Below are 17875 nucleotides of genomic sequence, written 5' to 3' on the forward strand. Positions count from 1 at the left end.
TGAACTGGCAAATCATGTATTTTTCACAGCTTTGTGTCTTTCTTAACGTTACATTGTTTTGATGAGTTAGCATAACTGGCTAGCAAGTACTAATTGAGTATCATTAATCGAAAATAAACAGAAAAAAAACAGTAAAATGACTTCAGAGCTTACCATCCACCCGCAGTCTTTTAAATTAAAATTGCAGAAACACCAAATGAGAATTTCTTTTTCTTAATTAATTGTTAGAAGGAAGCTAAGAGGCTGCAAATGTGGATTATTTCACAAGAAAAAAGCCATTTATCACAGATTTAAAAGATTAAAACATGCTAATTAATGTGTATATGAGATATATCTTTGAGATTCCATAAATCTTCTCGCAACCCCCTGGCATGTCCCGACTCCCAGGATGAGAAGCACTTTATTAAAAAATGCTTGTCCTTCAGCATCCCAATTGTCCTGTGTAGTGATTTTGTCATTATTGAATTAACACTTAATGTCTCCTTTAGTAGTAACTCAGCCAAACTGATCATAATAAAAATCTATTTATGTTTAATTATGTGAGTCTGTGCTCTGCTGCTGTTCCAGGTTGCAGACAGCGGTGACATTGTGGATGAATCTCTCCAGCAGCTACAGCAAAGGTGAGCGTTTCTTCAGACAAGCAAATAGGAAAAGGGATTTAAGTTTTCATATGATGTAAGTGTGATGTATCTGGTGTAATGTGTGTACTGTGTGTAGTAATGTGTGTACTGTGTGTAGTAATGTGTGTACTGTGTTGTGTGCAGCCTGCTGGAGGAGATCCTGCGGTTCATCCACAGTGTGGCTCGCTGTGTGGAGGAAAACTCTGACAAACCTACAGCCAAGTTCTGGAGAGCGCTGCTGAGCAAAGGATACGATGTTCTGGACAAGGTGACACACACACACACACACACACACACACACACACACACACACACACACACATTACTGCTGATGACTAGAATACTACTACAACTACAGTACGACTAGTACCTAATACTAATTACAACTACTAAGTGTTTGTGCTTACTAACTACACTAACAACTACTACTACTATTATTACTGGTACTAATACTACTATTAATATTACTACTATTACTACTGCTACTACTATTACTGCTGCTGCTACTACTGCTACTATCATCACTACTACTACTACTACTACTACTAATTTTACTACTATTACTATTACTGGTAGTATTACTACTGCTACTATTATTACTACTATTACTACTACTACTACTACTGCTGCTGCTAGGACTGCTACTACTTCATTTACTACTACAACTACATTTGTACTACTTCTGCTATCATTAGTATGAATATTAACACTAGTACTACTAATAGTAATACTAATACTAATAGTTCTGCCACTTCCACCACCAATACTACTACTCATAATAACACAACCAATACTACTGCTCATGGTAATACTAATAGCAGCACAATAACAGACTATGTGATGATTTCATAGCTTAAAGATACAATATTTACATATTGGCCAGATCCACAAAATCCAAACTCCCCCGTTTTGACCTTTGACCTTTGTCTTCTGTCTCCAAGGTGAACGCCTTGTTGCCGACGGATACCTTCATCACGGTGATGAGAGGGCTGATGGGAAATCAGCTGCCGTCAGTCAGGAGGAAGGCCATGGAGCTGCTGAACAACAAGCTGCAGCACAGGACGCAGTGGGAGGAGCAACAGGTACACACAACACACACACACACACACACACACACACACACACACCAAGGTTATTATAGTTTTGCATTTTTCATTAGTTTTTATTTTTATTTCGTTTTGACTTTTTGTTTTCAATTTCAGTTTAGTTTTAATTAGTTTTTAAAGCGGGTTTGCTAGTTTAGTTTTTATTTTTTGAAAATGCTTAGTTTTAGTTTAGTTTTTATTAGTTTCAGTGTTAGTTTCAGTCTTTTTTTGTAATATGGGGTATTTGTCAGGGGCGAGATTCAAAAATTCAAAATACTAGGCTTATGTATGAAATTGACAAAGATGAAAACTAAAGACATTTTCTCTATAATTTTAGTTTATTTTAGTTAGTTTTGTAAACACGCAATACAGTTTCATTCAGTTATCGTTTTTTTGTAAAGCCTCGTTTTTATTTTTATTTCAGTTAGGGAAACACCTAGTTTTCGATATTTCGTTAGTTTTCGTTAACGAATAACCTTGACACACACACACACACACACACACACACACACACACACACACACACACACACACACACGCCATACTATACTGTAGACTCAGTACTCAGACTCTTCATTTAGAACTCAAACTTACTTGACCTAAACTTGGCTCTAAACTTTGCGTTATCTTGGTTGGTTTTGGTTATAGTATTTCCTCTTCTCTCTCCTCAGGTCACCGTGCTTCTACAGCTGACCGGCGACCTCCTGAGCATTGTGGGTAAAGGTCAGGGCGGGGTCGCGGGCGAGGAGGAGGAGCAGGCCATCAACCGGCAGACGGCGCTCTACAGCCTGAAGCTGCTGTGCCGCAGCTTTGGCTCCGCCCACCCGGAGGCGTTCGTGCCGGTGCTGGAGCGGGCGGTGCAGATCGTCACGGCGCCGCGGGAGGAGAGGAACGTGACGGGCAGCGCTCTGCTCTGCATCGCCGAGGTCGCCAGCACGCTCCGGGCCCTCGCCATCCCACAGTTACCACGGTAACCGCCGACCAGCTGCTGGTCCCTTTTTGGTCTTTTACCCAGATAGCAGCAAGGTTTTAGCGGTTGGACAGACACATGGGGGAGCTGTGAAGGACTGAATCCATTGCTAGTGGAAATTCCTTCGCTGAATTTTTTTGCTACTTCAAATTCCCTCGATCCAGGGCTGCAGTCAAGACCAGATTAATCGAGTCAGAGTCAAATCGAAGTCGAGTTCGAGTCAAGACAGTTGCATGAAGATAGACCTAATCATACGGATGGTTTCTGTTGGAAATCGCAGTCGTTCCACTACTTCTTGATTGTTGTAGATCTCTAATGGCTTGTTTTTGTCTCTAAAGACTTCTCTCTCTTCTTCAGGTTCTTTCCAAAAATAACAATGATTTGCTGTCTTGTATGAAACAGCTTCAGTATTTAAACTTCCCACTCTGACAGTTAGGCTGACTCGTTGCCATAGCAACAAAGTTCTTAACTCAAGCTTAGCCAGGGGGAAGGTGGCTAACTTTCCTACCTCAAAAAAAGTCAGTCTTAATATTGATGCAGCAGGCAGTGTTAATGAGACTAGTCTAACTTGAGAATCTAAGACCAGGCTAAGACTTCCATTAAACTTGCATTAAGTTTATGCAACTGTCCCAGTTGCGTAAACTTGGCTGCAGCCTTTTGTTAATTTCCCAGCCTGGTTGTTCAGGATCAGAGTCTGGCTCCTGCAGCCTGTTGACCTGTTTCCCTCCTGCAGACTGATGCCGGCGGTGCTGCTCTCCCTGACGGACAGGAAGGAGCTGCCGACCAATCAGATCTACCTGCTGAGCGCCGTCACCGCGCTGCAGCGCATCGCCGAGACGCTGCCGCACTTCATCAGCCCCTACCTGCAGGACACCACCTCACAGGTCAGGACCAGGACGAGGAAATGTTATATGTGCTGGACTTAAAAAGCTCTTAAAAAGTCTAAAATGTAACTTGCAGAAGGCTGTAATCACCCTGAACATCTGTATATAATGTAGAGTATTGCTGCTGTCAAAACTTTTGGTGATTTTCATGTTCTAATGTAAGTTGAAGGATTATAATAATAATAATAATAAACTTTATTTATATAGCACCTTTCATATCATAAAATGTAGCTCAAAGTGCTTTACAAGAGAAACAATAAAAATCAATAAATAATGATAAAAACAATCCTAAGATATAAAAAGCATAAAACAAGTATAAGAAAAATAAAACAAGTATATCAAAGAAAAAAAAAATAAATAATAAAGAACAATCCTAGATATAATTATATAGTGTTCTACAGTTTGAGAAATTTCTGTGCCCCTTAAATAGGCTTGGGCGATATTCGATAATATTGTATATCGCGATATTTTTGCGGGACATGTATCACAGTATTACATTTTGGATATCGCCCAAGCTTACCCTTAAACTGAAGAAACCCTTTCAAAACCCATTGGGTAAGCTCAAAAAATGCATCATCATCAGCCTAAAAGCAAAGTAATATGTTGTGTCGCTTTGTGTTCTTATTAACATCTTGTATGTTGTGTTGACAATTGACACGACATGGTGAGGGTGCAGCACGGCATTGTGGGTATTTCAGCAGACTGACACCTGTATCTGCTCCCCCAGGTGTGTCGGCTGACCCGGCTGGCGGAGTCTTCCTCCTCCTGCCCGCCCCAGCTGGCGGTGCGCCTCTCCTCCCTGAGGAGCACCCTGGCCACCAAGCTGCCCCCCAGGGTCCTGCTGCCCACCCTGTCCAGGTGCTACAGCGGCATGGTCACCGACAAGCAGGTAGGTACCGCTGTCCGCTGATGACAGATATGCTAGTCTAAATGTAGATTACCAAGCAAAGTCTGAGTCAAGTCCATGTCATTAATGTCAAGTCTCAAGTCTAAATGTAGAACAGCAAGTCAAGTCAGAACAAATCAAGAGTCCAGTATCAATTTAATATCTTAAAGAAAACTAAATATCTAGGACTTTTCAATGCAATATGGTTTTAATAGGATAAAAACTTGGTAAGAGCATCATGAGTTTGATTTCTATAATCAGTTTCAACTTCAATAAATTCAATCATTCCATACAAATTCAGAAAACAGAATTTAAATTCAGTCGTCTGCTGGAACAAATCTCATCACTTTCAATCTAAGTCATTTACACAAACACAAGATCTCAAGTCAAGACTTTAGAAACCTTTTCAAGTCATCAAAGTACAAGTCAGAGTCAAGTCCCAAGTCAGCAGAACAGGTCATGGCTGGTGCAGTGACATGACGTTTTCATTTGTAAAGTGTAAACTGACTGTAAACTGGTTGTTTTGGTCAGAGTCACCTCGGCCCCCTGCTGAGCGTCCTGAAGGAACACATCGCTCACATGGAGAAAGACCAGCTCAACTCCCACCAATCAGAGCTCACCTCCTTCTTCCTCACCGCCCTGGACTTTAGAGCCCAGCACTGCCAGGTACCTGTCTGTCTGTCTGTCTGTCTGTCTGTCTCTCTCTCTGTCTGTCTCTCTCTCTCTCTCTCTCTCTCTCTCTGTCTCTCTCTCTGTCTGTCTCTCTCTGTGTCTGTCTCTCTCTTTGTCTGTCTCTGTCTCTCTCTCTGTCTGTCTCTCTCTCTCTCTCTGTCTGTCTCTCTCTTTGTCTCTCTCTCTCTGTCTGTCTCTCTCTCTCTGTCTGTCTCTCTCTCTGTCTGTCTGTCCCTCTCTCTCTCTCTATCTCTCTGTTTGTCTGTCTCTCTCTCTCTCTGCCTCTCTCTCTCTCTCTGTCTGTCTCTCTCTCTCTCTGTCTCTTTCTCTCTGTCTCTCTCTCTCTCTGCCTGTCTCTCTCTGTCTGTCTCTCTCTCCCTGTCTCTCTCTTTGTGTGTCTCTCTCTCTCTCTCTCTCTCTCTCTCTGTCTCTCTCTTTGTGTCTCTCTCTCTCTCTCTGTCTCTCTCTGTCTGTCTGTCTGTCTGTCTCTCTCTCTCTCTCTCTCTGTCTGTCTCTCTGTCTGTCTGTCTCTCTGCCTGTCTCTCTGCCTGCTCTCTGTTTATTGACACCATCTTTCCTCTTCCTGACAGGGAGATCTGGAGAAGACGCAGCAGATCGAGGGTCATGTGATCGACTGTCTGCTGAGCATGGTGATGAAGCTGTCTGAGGTCACGTTCAGACCGCTCTTCTTCAAGGTGAGGAACACCTGCAAACCCAAAACTTCATTATCCATCACCATAATATTTGATAAATTATCTTTATTATTTCACATGGTGTGGAAAGCACACAGCTTAAAAAATGCACACAGTCTCTCCCCTAGAGATATAATAGTTAATTTTGAATAATCATTTATCGCAAATAATCATAAACAATCATGCATTTTGGCAACAGTGAAACATTTCAGAACATTAAGACTAATAATTGTGACTAATAAATGTGATCAAAGTATCTAGTAATATAATCAAGATGATCATTTTAGCCGTCATACAGCTCTACTCCAGCTCTGTTTTTCGTGCTCTGATTTTTCTGAATTGTAACTTTCTTATTAAATTATCAATATTATAATTAATTCTTATGTATCAAGTATTTTGTAATTAACTGTTTCCTTAAAAGGGATTTGTCAATTCATCAGATTCATCTCCTTTTATCCTGATTTATATTATTCTACCGCTTTATCAGTTCAGTTACATTTACAGATAAATCTCTTTTTCTGCAAAGCTATGAAAGTGTTCTATTTAGAGTTACTGTATGAATCAGACTGTTTTGTTGTGTGGTTTGGACTCTGTTATATTTCCCCTGTGTCCTGCAGCTGTTTGACTGGAGCAAGACGGAGGCGGAGGGGAAGGATCGTCTGCTGACGTTTTACCGGCTGGCCGACCGGCTGGCCGACCGGCTCAAAGGCCTGTTCGTCCTGTTCGCAGGAAACCTGGTGAAACCGTTCGCCGACCTGCTGAGACAGACCAACGCCTCCAAGACAGGTTCGAACCAATCAGCAGCCACTTTAGAAAAGAACAGCTGTGGTGGTTGGATGAATGACAACATAAGATTAACCATTACAAGTACTGAACTTTGGCACCAAATTTTTTAACAGATTTTGGTTGACACATCAGCCGGTGCCAAAACAGCACTGATCACTGGTACTCGGCTCTACAGGATCATTGGAAAATAAATTCAAATTATCCTGATAGCCAGTATGAATATATTGCTGTTATAGATTTAGCTACGCTACAGCTGGGCCAAATGTGATTTCTACTTACATCATTTTAAGAACAGAACAACTGGAAAACGGGATCCAAAAATAAAAATCCATTTATTTTCAGGATTATCCAAAAAGTAAAAAATCCCCAAATCCCAAAAAACACATTAAAACTCATTAAAAATGTACCAATGCTGGTGCATTTTTTACTTCTTGCCATGCATTGGCCACATTAGTAAAGCCTTTTTCATTTTTGCCTTGGATTTTTTTCTTTTTGGATAATCCTGCATGTGTACTCCGTTTTCCAACCAGCACAGCAGCATTTGTCTCTTTTTGGATTCCCATTTATTTTTGCCAGCCAGGAAAAAAATGGATCCAGGTGGATGTAGAATCCAAAACCCCCGAAATGACAACAACACTTAAGAGGACTGTTTTAGCTGAAATGGGTGTCACTGTTTACATATGATTTGTTCTCATATCCTTCCTCTCTCCTGTGTCCTCTCCCCTCTCTCTCTCTCCTCTCTCCTCTCTCTCTCTCCTCTCCCCTCTCCTCTCTCTCTCTCTCTCCTCTCCCCTCTCCTCTCTCTCTCTCTCTCCTCTCTCTCTCTCCTCTCTCCTCTCTCCCCTCTCTCCTCTCTCCTCTCTCCTCTCTCCTCTCTCCTCTCTCCTCTCCCCTCTCTCCCCTCTCCTCCCCTCTCTCCCCCTCTCCCCTCTCCCCTCTCTCTCCTCTCCTCTCCTCTCTCTCTCTCTCTCTCTCTCTCTCCTCTCCTCTCCTCTCTCCTCTCCTCTCTCCCCTCTCTCTCTCTCTCTCTCTCTCCTCTCTCCCTCTCTCATCTCTCCTCTCTCTCTCCTCTCTCTCCTCTCTCATCTCTCATCTCTCCTCTCTCTCTCCTCTCTCTCCTCTCCCCTCTCTCCTCTCTCTCTCTCTCCTCTCTCTGCAGACGAGTGTGTGTTTGGGTCTGAGCTCGGTGTGGAGAAGAGCTGCCTGCTGCTTCAGTCCGTCCTCGACTGTCTGCAGAAGATCTTCCTGTACGACACGCAGCGCTTCCTGAGCCGGGAGCGGGCCGACGCCCTGCTGGGCCCGCTGGTCGACCAGGTGAGATGAGACGCTCGCACAGCTGGGACACGGCCGATAAAGTCACAAGCTGTCGTTACTTTCCAAAACATCTGGAGGTTAGAGGGGTTTGAATCCCGGACGAGCTGGGACAATCCAGACAGGGAGAGTCAGGAGATTTGATGAATTCTCCGGGGAAGTCGAGGAATATCAGGGAATTTAAAAAAATTAGTCACTCAACATTATTTTTTTAATGCCGTTATCTCGAGATCACAAGTTAATTATTTCATTATCTCGAGATAATAAAGCTTGTTTTCTCGAGATAACGGGTTAAGTTATCTTGTTATCTCGAGAAAACAAAAGGCCGATTTCTCGAGATAACAAGATCATTTATCACGAGAAAACGACTTTTGTTTTCTCGAGATCAAGGGATAATTATGGAGAACTCGAAAATTGGGTGTCTGGTTCATTTGATCACACCTAAATTCAGCCTGCTAGTCTTCTCCTTAAATGACGAGGACTGATCTGAATGTTATCTCTACAATGCAATCTTTACAATGCAGTTTCTGCCTGTTAGACCTTGATTGAAGTACAGTCTGATGCGTTGATCTGATATTTTCATCTTAAATCAGTTGCTACAGTTGTCAAGACGCCATCTATGCATGCTGGCATGGCTCCTGATCTCTGATAAACATTATAAATAATAAGAGGAAACGACATTTTGTTTTCTCGTGATAACGGGTTGATTATCTCGCTATCTTGAGATAACAAAGCTCGTTTTCTCGAGGTAACGGGATAATTAACTCGTGATCTCAAGATAACGGCATTAAAACAAATAATTGCAAGCACGGCCGTTCTCGGCTTCCGTACAGCGGAATATATTTTCCAATTTGTTTCCCGTATTTATTGTGTAATAAGTTGTTTTTTCAGCTCAGCCACAGCAGAAAGCAGACTGTTCTCCCCTTTAGGAAAAACAGAATTAACAAACTAGGAAGGACGAACATTTTCAGGTCATGGAAGCGATTTATTACTTATGACTTAGTTATGGAAAAGTGATGGAAATTTACATCAGGGCCATGGTGGGAATGTTGAGGGAATTTGTCAGTCAGCCTGACAACATTGTTGATCAAATGTTGGTTGATCCTACTTTGCAAAGTAAAGCAACATGGTTCCTTACCAAAAATATATATATATTTTTTTTTTTTTATTCTCATAAATTTCTGACTTTAAACTCTGAAATTCTTCAGGTTTTTTTTCATACATTTCTGATTTTAATCTAAAAAATTATGAGTTTATTTCTTGCTAATTTTTCACTTTCATCTCAGAAATTCTAAGTTTCTTTCTCATAATTTTCTGACTTTAATCAGAGTTTTTTTCTCAGAATATTACCCCCCGCCCACCGGCTCTAACACGCCGTCGCATTTTAAACCTGAACTAAACCTCTGTCCTCTCCTGGCTCCCCGGGCACAGCTGGAGAACCCTCTGGGCGGCGAGGCGGCGGCCCAGCGGCGCGTGACGCAGCACCTGGTTCCCTGCGTGGCCCAGCTGTCCGTCGCCCTGGGAGACGACACGCTGTGGAAGAGCCTCAACTACCAGATCCTGCTCAAGACCAGACACTCCTCAGCCCAGGTCCGCACACACACACACACACACACACACACACACACACACACACACATATACTTGTTTTCCATCCAGAGTGAGGACCAGGTAGGTTTAGCATGTACTGAGGACCAGGTTTTAAACAGCATCTAATAGCCAAGGGAAGGTGAACCAGGTTTCCCCTCTCCCAGGCCTGTCTCCCCTCCATGAAAATATTATACTCTAGTACACTGGTTCCCAACCTGGGGGTCCCGACCCCCACTAGGGGTCGCCAAAGCTTCACTGGGGGTCGCAAGGCCTTCTTGGTTTTAAGGGGTGTAAGAAAACTTAAAAAAAAATATATATACAGTATATCTCAGCATTTCATTAATTTCTGTGAAGAAAAGAACTAAATGTAGTTGTTATTTTTACAGTTTAGATGTTTTTTTTAAGATATAAATGAGGATAAGGGAGCAGTGAAGACATGAACACATGAAGCTGTATTCACTCTCTGCTAAACAGCCTCGTCCTGCATCAGAAAAGTTCACAGTTAAAACAACCAAAGAGCGTCAGTGAGAAGAAAACACTGAATTTGTCCGAAATAAGCATAATAAATATGTAAGATAGTTAATAATAAATAATACAGAGAATTGTATAAAACGTTCCTAAAAATATCAGGGAAACTAATCTCTGATGCAATATTCACATAATCTGCTCAATATTCATCCAAATTGCTCGTTTTACACAAACTTCCTGCAGTTATTGCGTTCACTGTTTGGGTTCATTGTGCAGTTATCAGTTGTTCTGTGCTGTTATTGTTATGCATTGATTATAATATGAAATATACATAAAATATGTCACTTCATCAGGGGTCGTCTGTTTACTCAGTGATAGAATATGGGTCTCTTAAGGAAAAAGGTTGGGAAGCACTGCTGTAGTACATGGGCACGTTATGGAAATATGTTTAAATTGAGGGACCAAAAAACAAAATAAACTTTGATTCTTTGAACTTACTGGAGGTCATGTGGGGAGAAGCTGGAAGATGGGGGAGGAAAATCCTAATCCTGCAAAAGGCATCAGAGTTTGGCCAGAGATGATTGATTGATTGATGATTGATTGATTGATGTATTTAGACTGCTTAAGGTAGTTTAATGCTTGTTGAATCAATCCAAATCATTTAATCACAGCTGAACAACATAAATCTTTATGTGCTTGTGACTGTACATGTTCAAATTGCAATACAGTAGGTTTAGTTGATAAAGTAGAATCTGGAAGAGAGTTGGCCTCTGCTGTCTCTGTAGCTCTCCACCTCCCCACCTCTCCTCCTCTCCACCTCTCCACCTCTCCACCTCCCCACCTCCCCACCTCCCCACCTCTCCACCTCCCCACCTCCCCACCTCTCCACCTCCCCACCTCCCCACCTCCCCACCTCTCCACCTCCCCACCTCTCCACCTCTCCACCTCCCCACCTCCCCACCTCTCCACCTCCCCACCTCCCCACCTCTCCACCTCCCCACCTCCCCACCTCTCCACCTCCCCACCTCCCCACCTCTCCACCTCCCCACCTCTCCACCTCCCACCTCTCCACCTCTCCACCTCCCCACCTCTCCAACCTCTCCACCTCCACCTCCACCTCCCCACCTCTCCTCCTCTCCTCCTCCCCACCTCTCCACCTCCTCACCTCCCCACCTCTCCACCTCTCCTCCTCCCCACCTCCCCACCTCTCCACCTCCTCACCTCCCCCCACCTCCCCACCTCTCCACCTCTCCACCTCTCCACCTCTCCACCTCCCCACCTCCCCACCTCCCCACCTCTCCACCTCCCCACCTCCCCACCTCTCCACCTCTCCACCTCCCCACCTCCCCACCTCCCCACCTCTCCACCTCCCCACCTCTCCACCTCTCCACCTCCCCACCTCTCCTCCTCCCCACCTCTCCACCTCCCCACCTCCCCACCTCCCCACCTCTCCACCTCTCCACCTCTCCACCTCTCCACCTCCCCACCTCCCCACCTCTCCACCTCTCCTCCTCTCCACCCTCCACCTCCCCACCTCTCCACCTCCCCACCTCCCCACCTCCCCACCTCTCCACCTCCCCACCTCCCCACCTCTCCACCTCCCCACCTCTCCACCTCCCCACCTCTCCACCTTTCCACCTCCCCACCTCTCCACCTCTCCACCTCTCCACCTCCCCACCTCTCCACCTCTCCTCCTCTCCTCCTCTCCACCTCTCCACCTTTCCACCTCTCCTCCTCTCCACCTCTCCACCTCCCCACCTCCCCACCTCCCCACCTCTCCTCCTCTCCACCTCTCCACCTCTCCACCTCTCCTCCTCCCCACCTCCCCACCTCCCCACCTCTCCACCTCTCCTCCTCTCCACCTCCCCACCTCTCCTCCTCTCCACCTCCCCACCTCTCCTCCTCTCCACCTCTCCACCTCTCCTCCTCCCCACCTCCCCACCTCTCCACCTCCCCACCTCTCCTCCTCTCCACCTCTCCTCCTCCCCACCTCTCCTCCTCTCCACCTCTCCACCTCCCCACCTCCCCACCTCTCCACCTCCCCACCTCTCCTCCTCTCCTCCTCTCCTCCTCTCCACCTCTCCACCTCCCCACCTCTCCACCTCCCCACCTCTCCTCCTCTCCACCTCTCCACCTCTCCTCCTCCCCACCTCTCCACCTCCCCACCTCTCCACCTCTCCTCCTCCCCACCTCTCCACCTCCCCACCTCCCCACCTCTCCACCTCTCTACCTCCCCACCTCCCCACCTCTCCACCTCCCCACCTCCCCACCTCCCCACCTCTCCACCTCTCCACCTCCCCACCTCTCCACCTCTCCACCTCCCCACCTCTCCACCTCTCCACCTCCCCACCTCTCCTCCTCTCCACCTCTCCACCTCCCCACCTCTCCACCTCTCCACCTCCCCACCTCTCCACCTCTCCACCTCCCCACCTCCCCACCTCCCCACCTCTCCACCTCTCCACCTCTCCACCTCCCCACCTCCCCACCTCTCCACCTCTCCACCTCCCCACCTCTCCACCTCTCCACCTCTCCACCTCTCCACCTCCCCACCTCCCCACCTCTCCACCTCCCCACCTCTCCACCTCTCCACCTCTCCACCTCCCCACCTCTCCACCTCCCCACCTCCCCACCTCCCCACCTCTCCACTCCATGATCAACTGACCTTTCAGTTAAGACTGGGACCAAGCTGCTTTCACTCTCCTTTCCTCTCTCTGTTTTAATGCATTAACATATACAGTTTAAAATGGACTTCAAACTACGATGCAATTAGGAAATATATTGTCCAAAATCACAAATATTATAAAAGTAAGCAGTTTCAAATAAGTACTTGAAAAACTATACATGCTGTTTAAATTTTTTAAGTTTTCATTTTGCATCAATGTGCAGTATTTATTTTCTAGGCGATTTAAATTGAGAGAAACAAGAGAAAAGTGTGATTGCACTTTCTGCATATTTGCTGTGGCCCTACCTCTTGATCATCATAATGTCTGAAGAATATGACACTTGTGCATTATAGACAATGTATTATGAATTTTTTTACTGTAGCATTATTGTATTATGATGCCCTGAACATGGCATGTGGGACTACCTGTCAACTGAAGATAAGCAGAGTGGTTGCTCTTTCTGCCTATTTGCTGTGGCTCTACCTCTTAACTATCAAAATGTGTCAATGATCTGACACTTGGGCATTATAGACAATGTAACAGAGTACCAAAACCCAGAATTATGACAAATGTTACTGTAGCATTATTGTATTATTGCATAAAGTGCAATCACTCCTTGTTCTGTAGTTTCACATCATGTTCAGGAGGTTCAATGATCAAAGGGGGTCATAATACAAAAATACTACAGTAAAAATATTTATTTTTCTAGATTTTGATACTCTGTACTTTTTTGGCAGAGCGGAGCACTTTGAAAAGTTTGACAGATGCAAATGAAGGAATGTAATTGTAATAAATGTGTCTGTGGTTCTCTTGTCAGTTGAGTTTAATCGCTCCGAGACAGCTTAAACAAAAACGGAACAGAAAACCCTCAAACCTTACGATTATCATATTCAAACCGCTCCTTTAAATATGAGGGTAAACATGTCTAACCTTACATGCTGGAATGTAATTTCCATATGAACCTGTTGACCCGCAGGTGCGTTTCTCCTCCCTGCTGATGCTGATGGAGCTGGCGGGGAAGCTGAGGGAGAACTACATGGTGCTGCTGCCAGAAACCATCCCCTTCCTGGCCGAGCTGATGGAGGGTGAGTCACGTCCTGCTGCTCCTGCGATGTCATGGAGGTTTAGTATAGAGGTGGAGTCCGGACAGGGGAAGTCAGGCTGCAGCAGAAACCAGACTGTTCACCCCTTTAGATAAACAGCATGAACAAACCGGGAAGTAAGGATGTCTTTAGGTCGTGGAAAGTCCTGGAACTGTACGGGTTTCATCAGGACCTTGGAGGAAACTCTGCAGCCATGGGACGGTTATTAGTTCAAAGTCCTTTCCAAAACACTGTGCGTTTGCTTTTGTCTTCCTGGAGTCCATGATGCTTTAATTTTTACACTTTTATTAAGGCATTCCAACTGGTTTGATTGTGCCAGACAAGACCAGTCAAACCCATCCAAACACTAAATAATCTTTTAAAATAGTTCAGCCAGGCATCTATTGCTCACCTGTCATCTCCAAATGTTACATATGAAATAATGTGTAGTATGAATAAGTATGAATAAAAGTTTTAGGCCTCTGATATGAAGGTTTTTCTGTTGCAAAACACCTGAGAACCTGTTTGATTTTACACTCCTGTGTTCCCAATTTGAATTCATAGAAAGGATTTGCATTTGTGAAAATCAGTATTTGAATGAGTGGAATAGAATCTGCGAACTTATCTGCGAGTAATATGATATTTGTGTGTTTTTCCTGAATATAATTTTGGGGGACAAGTTCAGCCAGTCTGCTGCTGCTGCCTCTCAGCCTGCAGCGATCAGTCAGACCAATCAGAAGAGCCGTTTAAAACAGCTTTTGTGGGGTTTTTTCCTGGTGATCTAAAAAATATACATGTATCATCATACAAACCTTGTTTTATCACCTTCAAGTATTCATCATTGGATATTCATATTGGATTTGGTAAAAGTTATCGGGCTACTAGACAGATACGTTGCGTTCTCTTGGAGCGAACGTCTCACCAGACTCCATTAAAAAAATTCTGTCAGTTTCATGTTGCCTTGGTTACCAGAAAGTGACACACACACACACACACACACTCACACTCACACACCATAGAGCATCACTTAGGAGTGTTTACTCTTCAGTAGGAGCCACTGGAAGATTCACCATGCAAGTGATCGGCAAAATGATTGCTGGAGTGAGCAGACGTCACATTTATGAATAATGAATAGGGCAATTAATCAAATTAATATTCATCCCATTCATCCCGTTATTACCGAATGGTAATGTCAGTTGTGATGTCAAACAAAACTGAAATTGTCAAATAATATTCCTACCATAACTCATTTTGTCAGAGGTTTTAAATAAAATGTGCTTGTCATCATCAGATAAACGATATTGAATCTAGAGCTGCAACGATCAATCGGTTAGTAGTTAGTTAGTTATTTTGATAATCGATTAATCGGTTTGAGTAATTTTTTAAGAGAAATAAGTCAAAATTCTCTGATTCCAGCTTCTTAAATGTGAATATTTTCTGGTTTCTTTCCTCCTCTATGACAGTAAACTGAATATCTTTGGGTTGTGGACAAAACAAGACATTTGAGGACGTCATCTTGGGCTTTGGGAAACACTGATCCACATTTTTCACCATTTTCTGACATTTTATAGAACAAACAACTAATCGATTAATCGAGAAAATAATCAACAGATTAATCGACAATGAAAATAATCATTAGTTGCAGCCCTAGTTGAATCACCCAGCTCTAAAGATGAATAACTGGTTTTTGGAACGAAGCTCTTCACATGTTGAATGTCTCTTCATGCTGTGGACGTCTTCCTCCATGCGGCTGGACTGAAACCTTTCTTCAGCAGCACTGCAGCAGTTTGTCGTTGCATGTCACATGTCACATGTCACATGTCACATGTTGCATGTCACATGTTGCATGTCACATGATGCATGATGTGTGTTTAACAGGTGCAACATGAGAGCTGCAGGCAGACCGGCTCATGCGTGTGTTTTGTGTGTTTGTCTTGCAGATGAGTGTGAGGAGGTGGAGCACCAGGTGCAGAAGGTCATTCAGGAGATGGAGAACATTCTGGGAGAGCCGCTGCAGAGCTACTTCTAACACACACACACACACACACACACACACACACACACACACACCTTTCTCCTTGTCATCCAGAACAGGACACCATCAGATTTAGAGGTTTTATTCCCATGCGAAAAAATTGATTAACCGAATATATATATATATTTTTTTAATTCAATATTAAAAAAAAATCCCAATCCACCATTCACTCTACTGTAACTTCAGAAGTAAAGGCTCCGATTCCTCACTATATGCTATATATATATACAGAGTTTATCATTCAATATCTCTAAAATATAAGTCAACATGTTCTCATTTTGTCAACTGAGGACCTAAAGGAGCTACACGTTGCATTTTTAAACATCAATATATCATAGTCAAATTAATTCTGATGCCTTGGTGTTTATTATCGTAAACAACCGAGACGATCGGTCGCCTCTATCTCACAGCAGTAGTATTGTTAGTGCTAGTGTTTCTCCACATTAAGACTACATTTCCCATAAGCCCTGTTGCTTCCTGCCCTAATTGCTACAAATCTTTAAACGGGACCATAAGTTGTTCTATCACTGTTTCCAGATGTTGGATTTCTCATTTTGGGATAGAGATCTTCACGTCACCTGTGAAGCTTCTGGTTTGTTTTGTATTGATTCTCCCTCTGTGCCTTTACAGCAGAATGATTACAACACAACAGTCAGAGAGTGAAGGATAAAGTGTCTTTGATTTCTCTTGTGTTTTCCCTCCACATTAGGAGAAAGCTAATCTCACAATACATTTAGTCGCTTCATATTTGATGAATTGTATGAAAATATGATGTTAGTGTGATGACTGTGTGCATCTGCTGCCTGCAGGTGATTTGTAAACTTGTAGTAAAAGATCTTTGACCTGTTACACCTCGATGTTTGATTGTTTTTCTGTTTTATTTATGGGTCTCATTGCCTTCATAATAATAATAATTTTATTTGTATAGCACTTACAGGTCAATACAGGTGACAAAGTGAACCAAAAAAATCAATATTCCAGCGCACACCAGGATACTAGGATTAACACTATTTTATTAACAGATTACATTAAAAACAAAAAGGAGCGAACTACGTATATCGCATGTTGCTTCATTAGTAAGTATAATTCTACCGTACAAAATTAGATATAAATATTACATTTCCATTTCCATAAGATAATGAGATACAATTAATGTTAGAGTACAAAATACATAGTCTGGCTATTTCATCTCCAATACTACTGAGGATATAGATCCAGAGTGCATACATTTCCATAAGATAGAGTGCAAAGTAATATATCGAAAATAGAAAAAAAGTAGAAAATTATATATAAGATTGAAGAAATAGGGTACTATACAAAATGCATAATACATTTCACCATGATACAGTACAGAAGTTGGAAGAGGTGAATACTATTACAGAGTAGATATTAAATATACCTGTCTTAATAAGTGCTTTACAACATTTAAAAATGATTAACCAATAACCAAACAAGCAATTAAGAATAAATAAAATAGAACATCATACAGTAAAAGCTTTTTTTATGGGTTTTATTATCAGATAAACTTGGGAGGTGATGCTATCACTTCTGTGCTCATATTTTAGTTGTCTGCATAATTCCTATTGAAGATGACTCAACAAACAAGGAAACCAACAAAACAAAAACAGAAAAGTGAAAACAGCAGATGAGACCAAACCTCAGACTGATGAATGTGTTTGGTCAGTAGAGCTGACAGAGCAGCAGGCGTCACTTCTGCTATCATCAACACGCAGCAGCTTAATGTTGGCACATGGCTGGTGTTCTGGAAATCATGCTGCCTTCAGGCGCTGTGGGAAATATCAGGGTTCCAACCTGAGCGCATGAGCGATATAAACAAAGAGGGTAAATATGACGGGAAAGTCAGGATTTTGTGACGTTCATGGGCAGCGAGCATGGAGAGCTTGTCAGCAACTGATGGTAAAAGTGATGATTTTCATTACATTTTGAATTAGAATATATCATGCCTGTAAGATGCCACTTAATTTTTAAAAAAATCTTAAAAAGAAACTTCAAAATCAGACAAAGGTAGAGGTCAGAAAAAATATAAAATAAAAGCCAAGAACAGAAACAGAATCAAAGCAGAGCCAAACAACAACAGAAAAGAAAAGAGCTTTAAAAACCAGAGTGAGAT

The 17875-nt window shown here is 43.2% G+C and overlaps 1 protein-coding gene across 1 annotated transcript in view; it reads left to right on the forward strand.

The window, feature by feature from the left end:
• Positions 1-16585, forward strand: part of heatr1 (HEAT repeat containing 1) — a 42499-nt gene extending 25914 nt beyond the window's left edge. The window contains exons 33-45 of the mRNA XM_071513864.1: positions 568-620; positions 765-888; positions 1562-1702; positions 2377-2675; positions 3409-3559; positions 4287-4448; positions 4977-5111; positions 5708-5812; positions 6427-6595; positions 7755-7909; positions 9338-9496; positions 13604-13712; positions 15650-16585. Coding sequence (XP_071369965.1) covers positions 568-620; positions 765-888; positions 1562-1702; positions 2377-2675; positions 3409-3559; positions 4287-4448; positions 4977-5111; positions 5708-5812; positions 6427-6595; positions 7755-7909; positions 9338-9496; positions 13604-13712; positions 15650-15738 — 1851 coding nt within the window. The 3' untranslated portion in view covers positions 15739-16585. The remainder of the gene's footprint in view (positions 1-567; positions 621-764; positions 889-1561; positions 1703-2376; positions 2676-3408; positions 3560-4286; positions 4449-4976; positions 5112-5707; positions 5813-6426; positions 6596-7754; positions 7910-9337; positions 9497-13603; positions 13713-15649) is intronic.
• The last annotated feature ends 1290 nt before the right edge of the window (positions 16586-17875 follow it).

Source organism: Centroberyx affinis, unplaced genomic scaffold, assembly GCF_046629955.1.
Source record: "Centroberyx affinis isolate AG114_WGS23_722 - 3 ecotype Tasmania unplaced genomic scaffold, CSIRO-AGI_Caff_v1 ptg007590l_1, whole genome shotgun sequence".
In the NCBI taxonomy this organism is placed as follows: Eukaryota; Metazoa; Chordata; class Actinopteri; order Beryciformes; family Berycidae; genus Centroberyx; species Centroberyx affinis.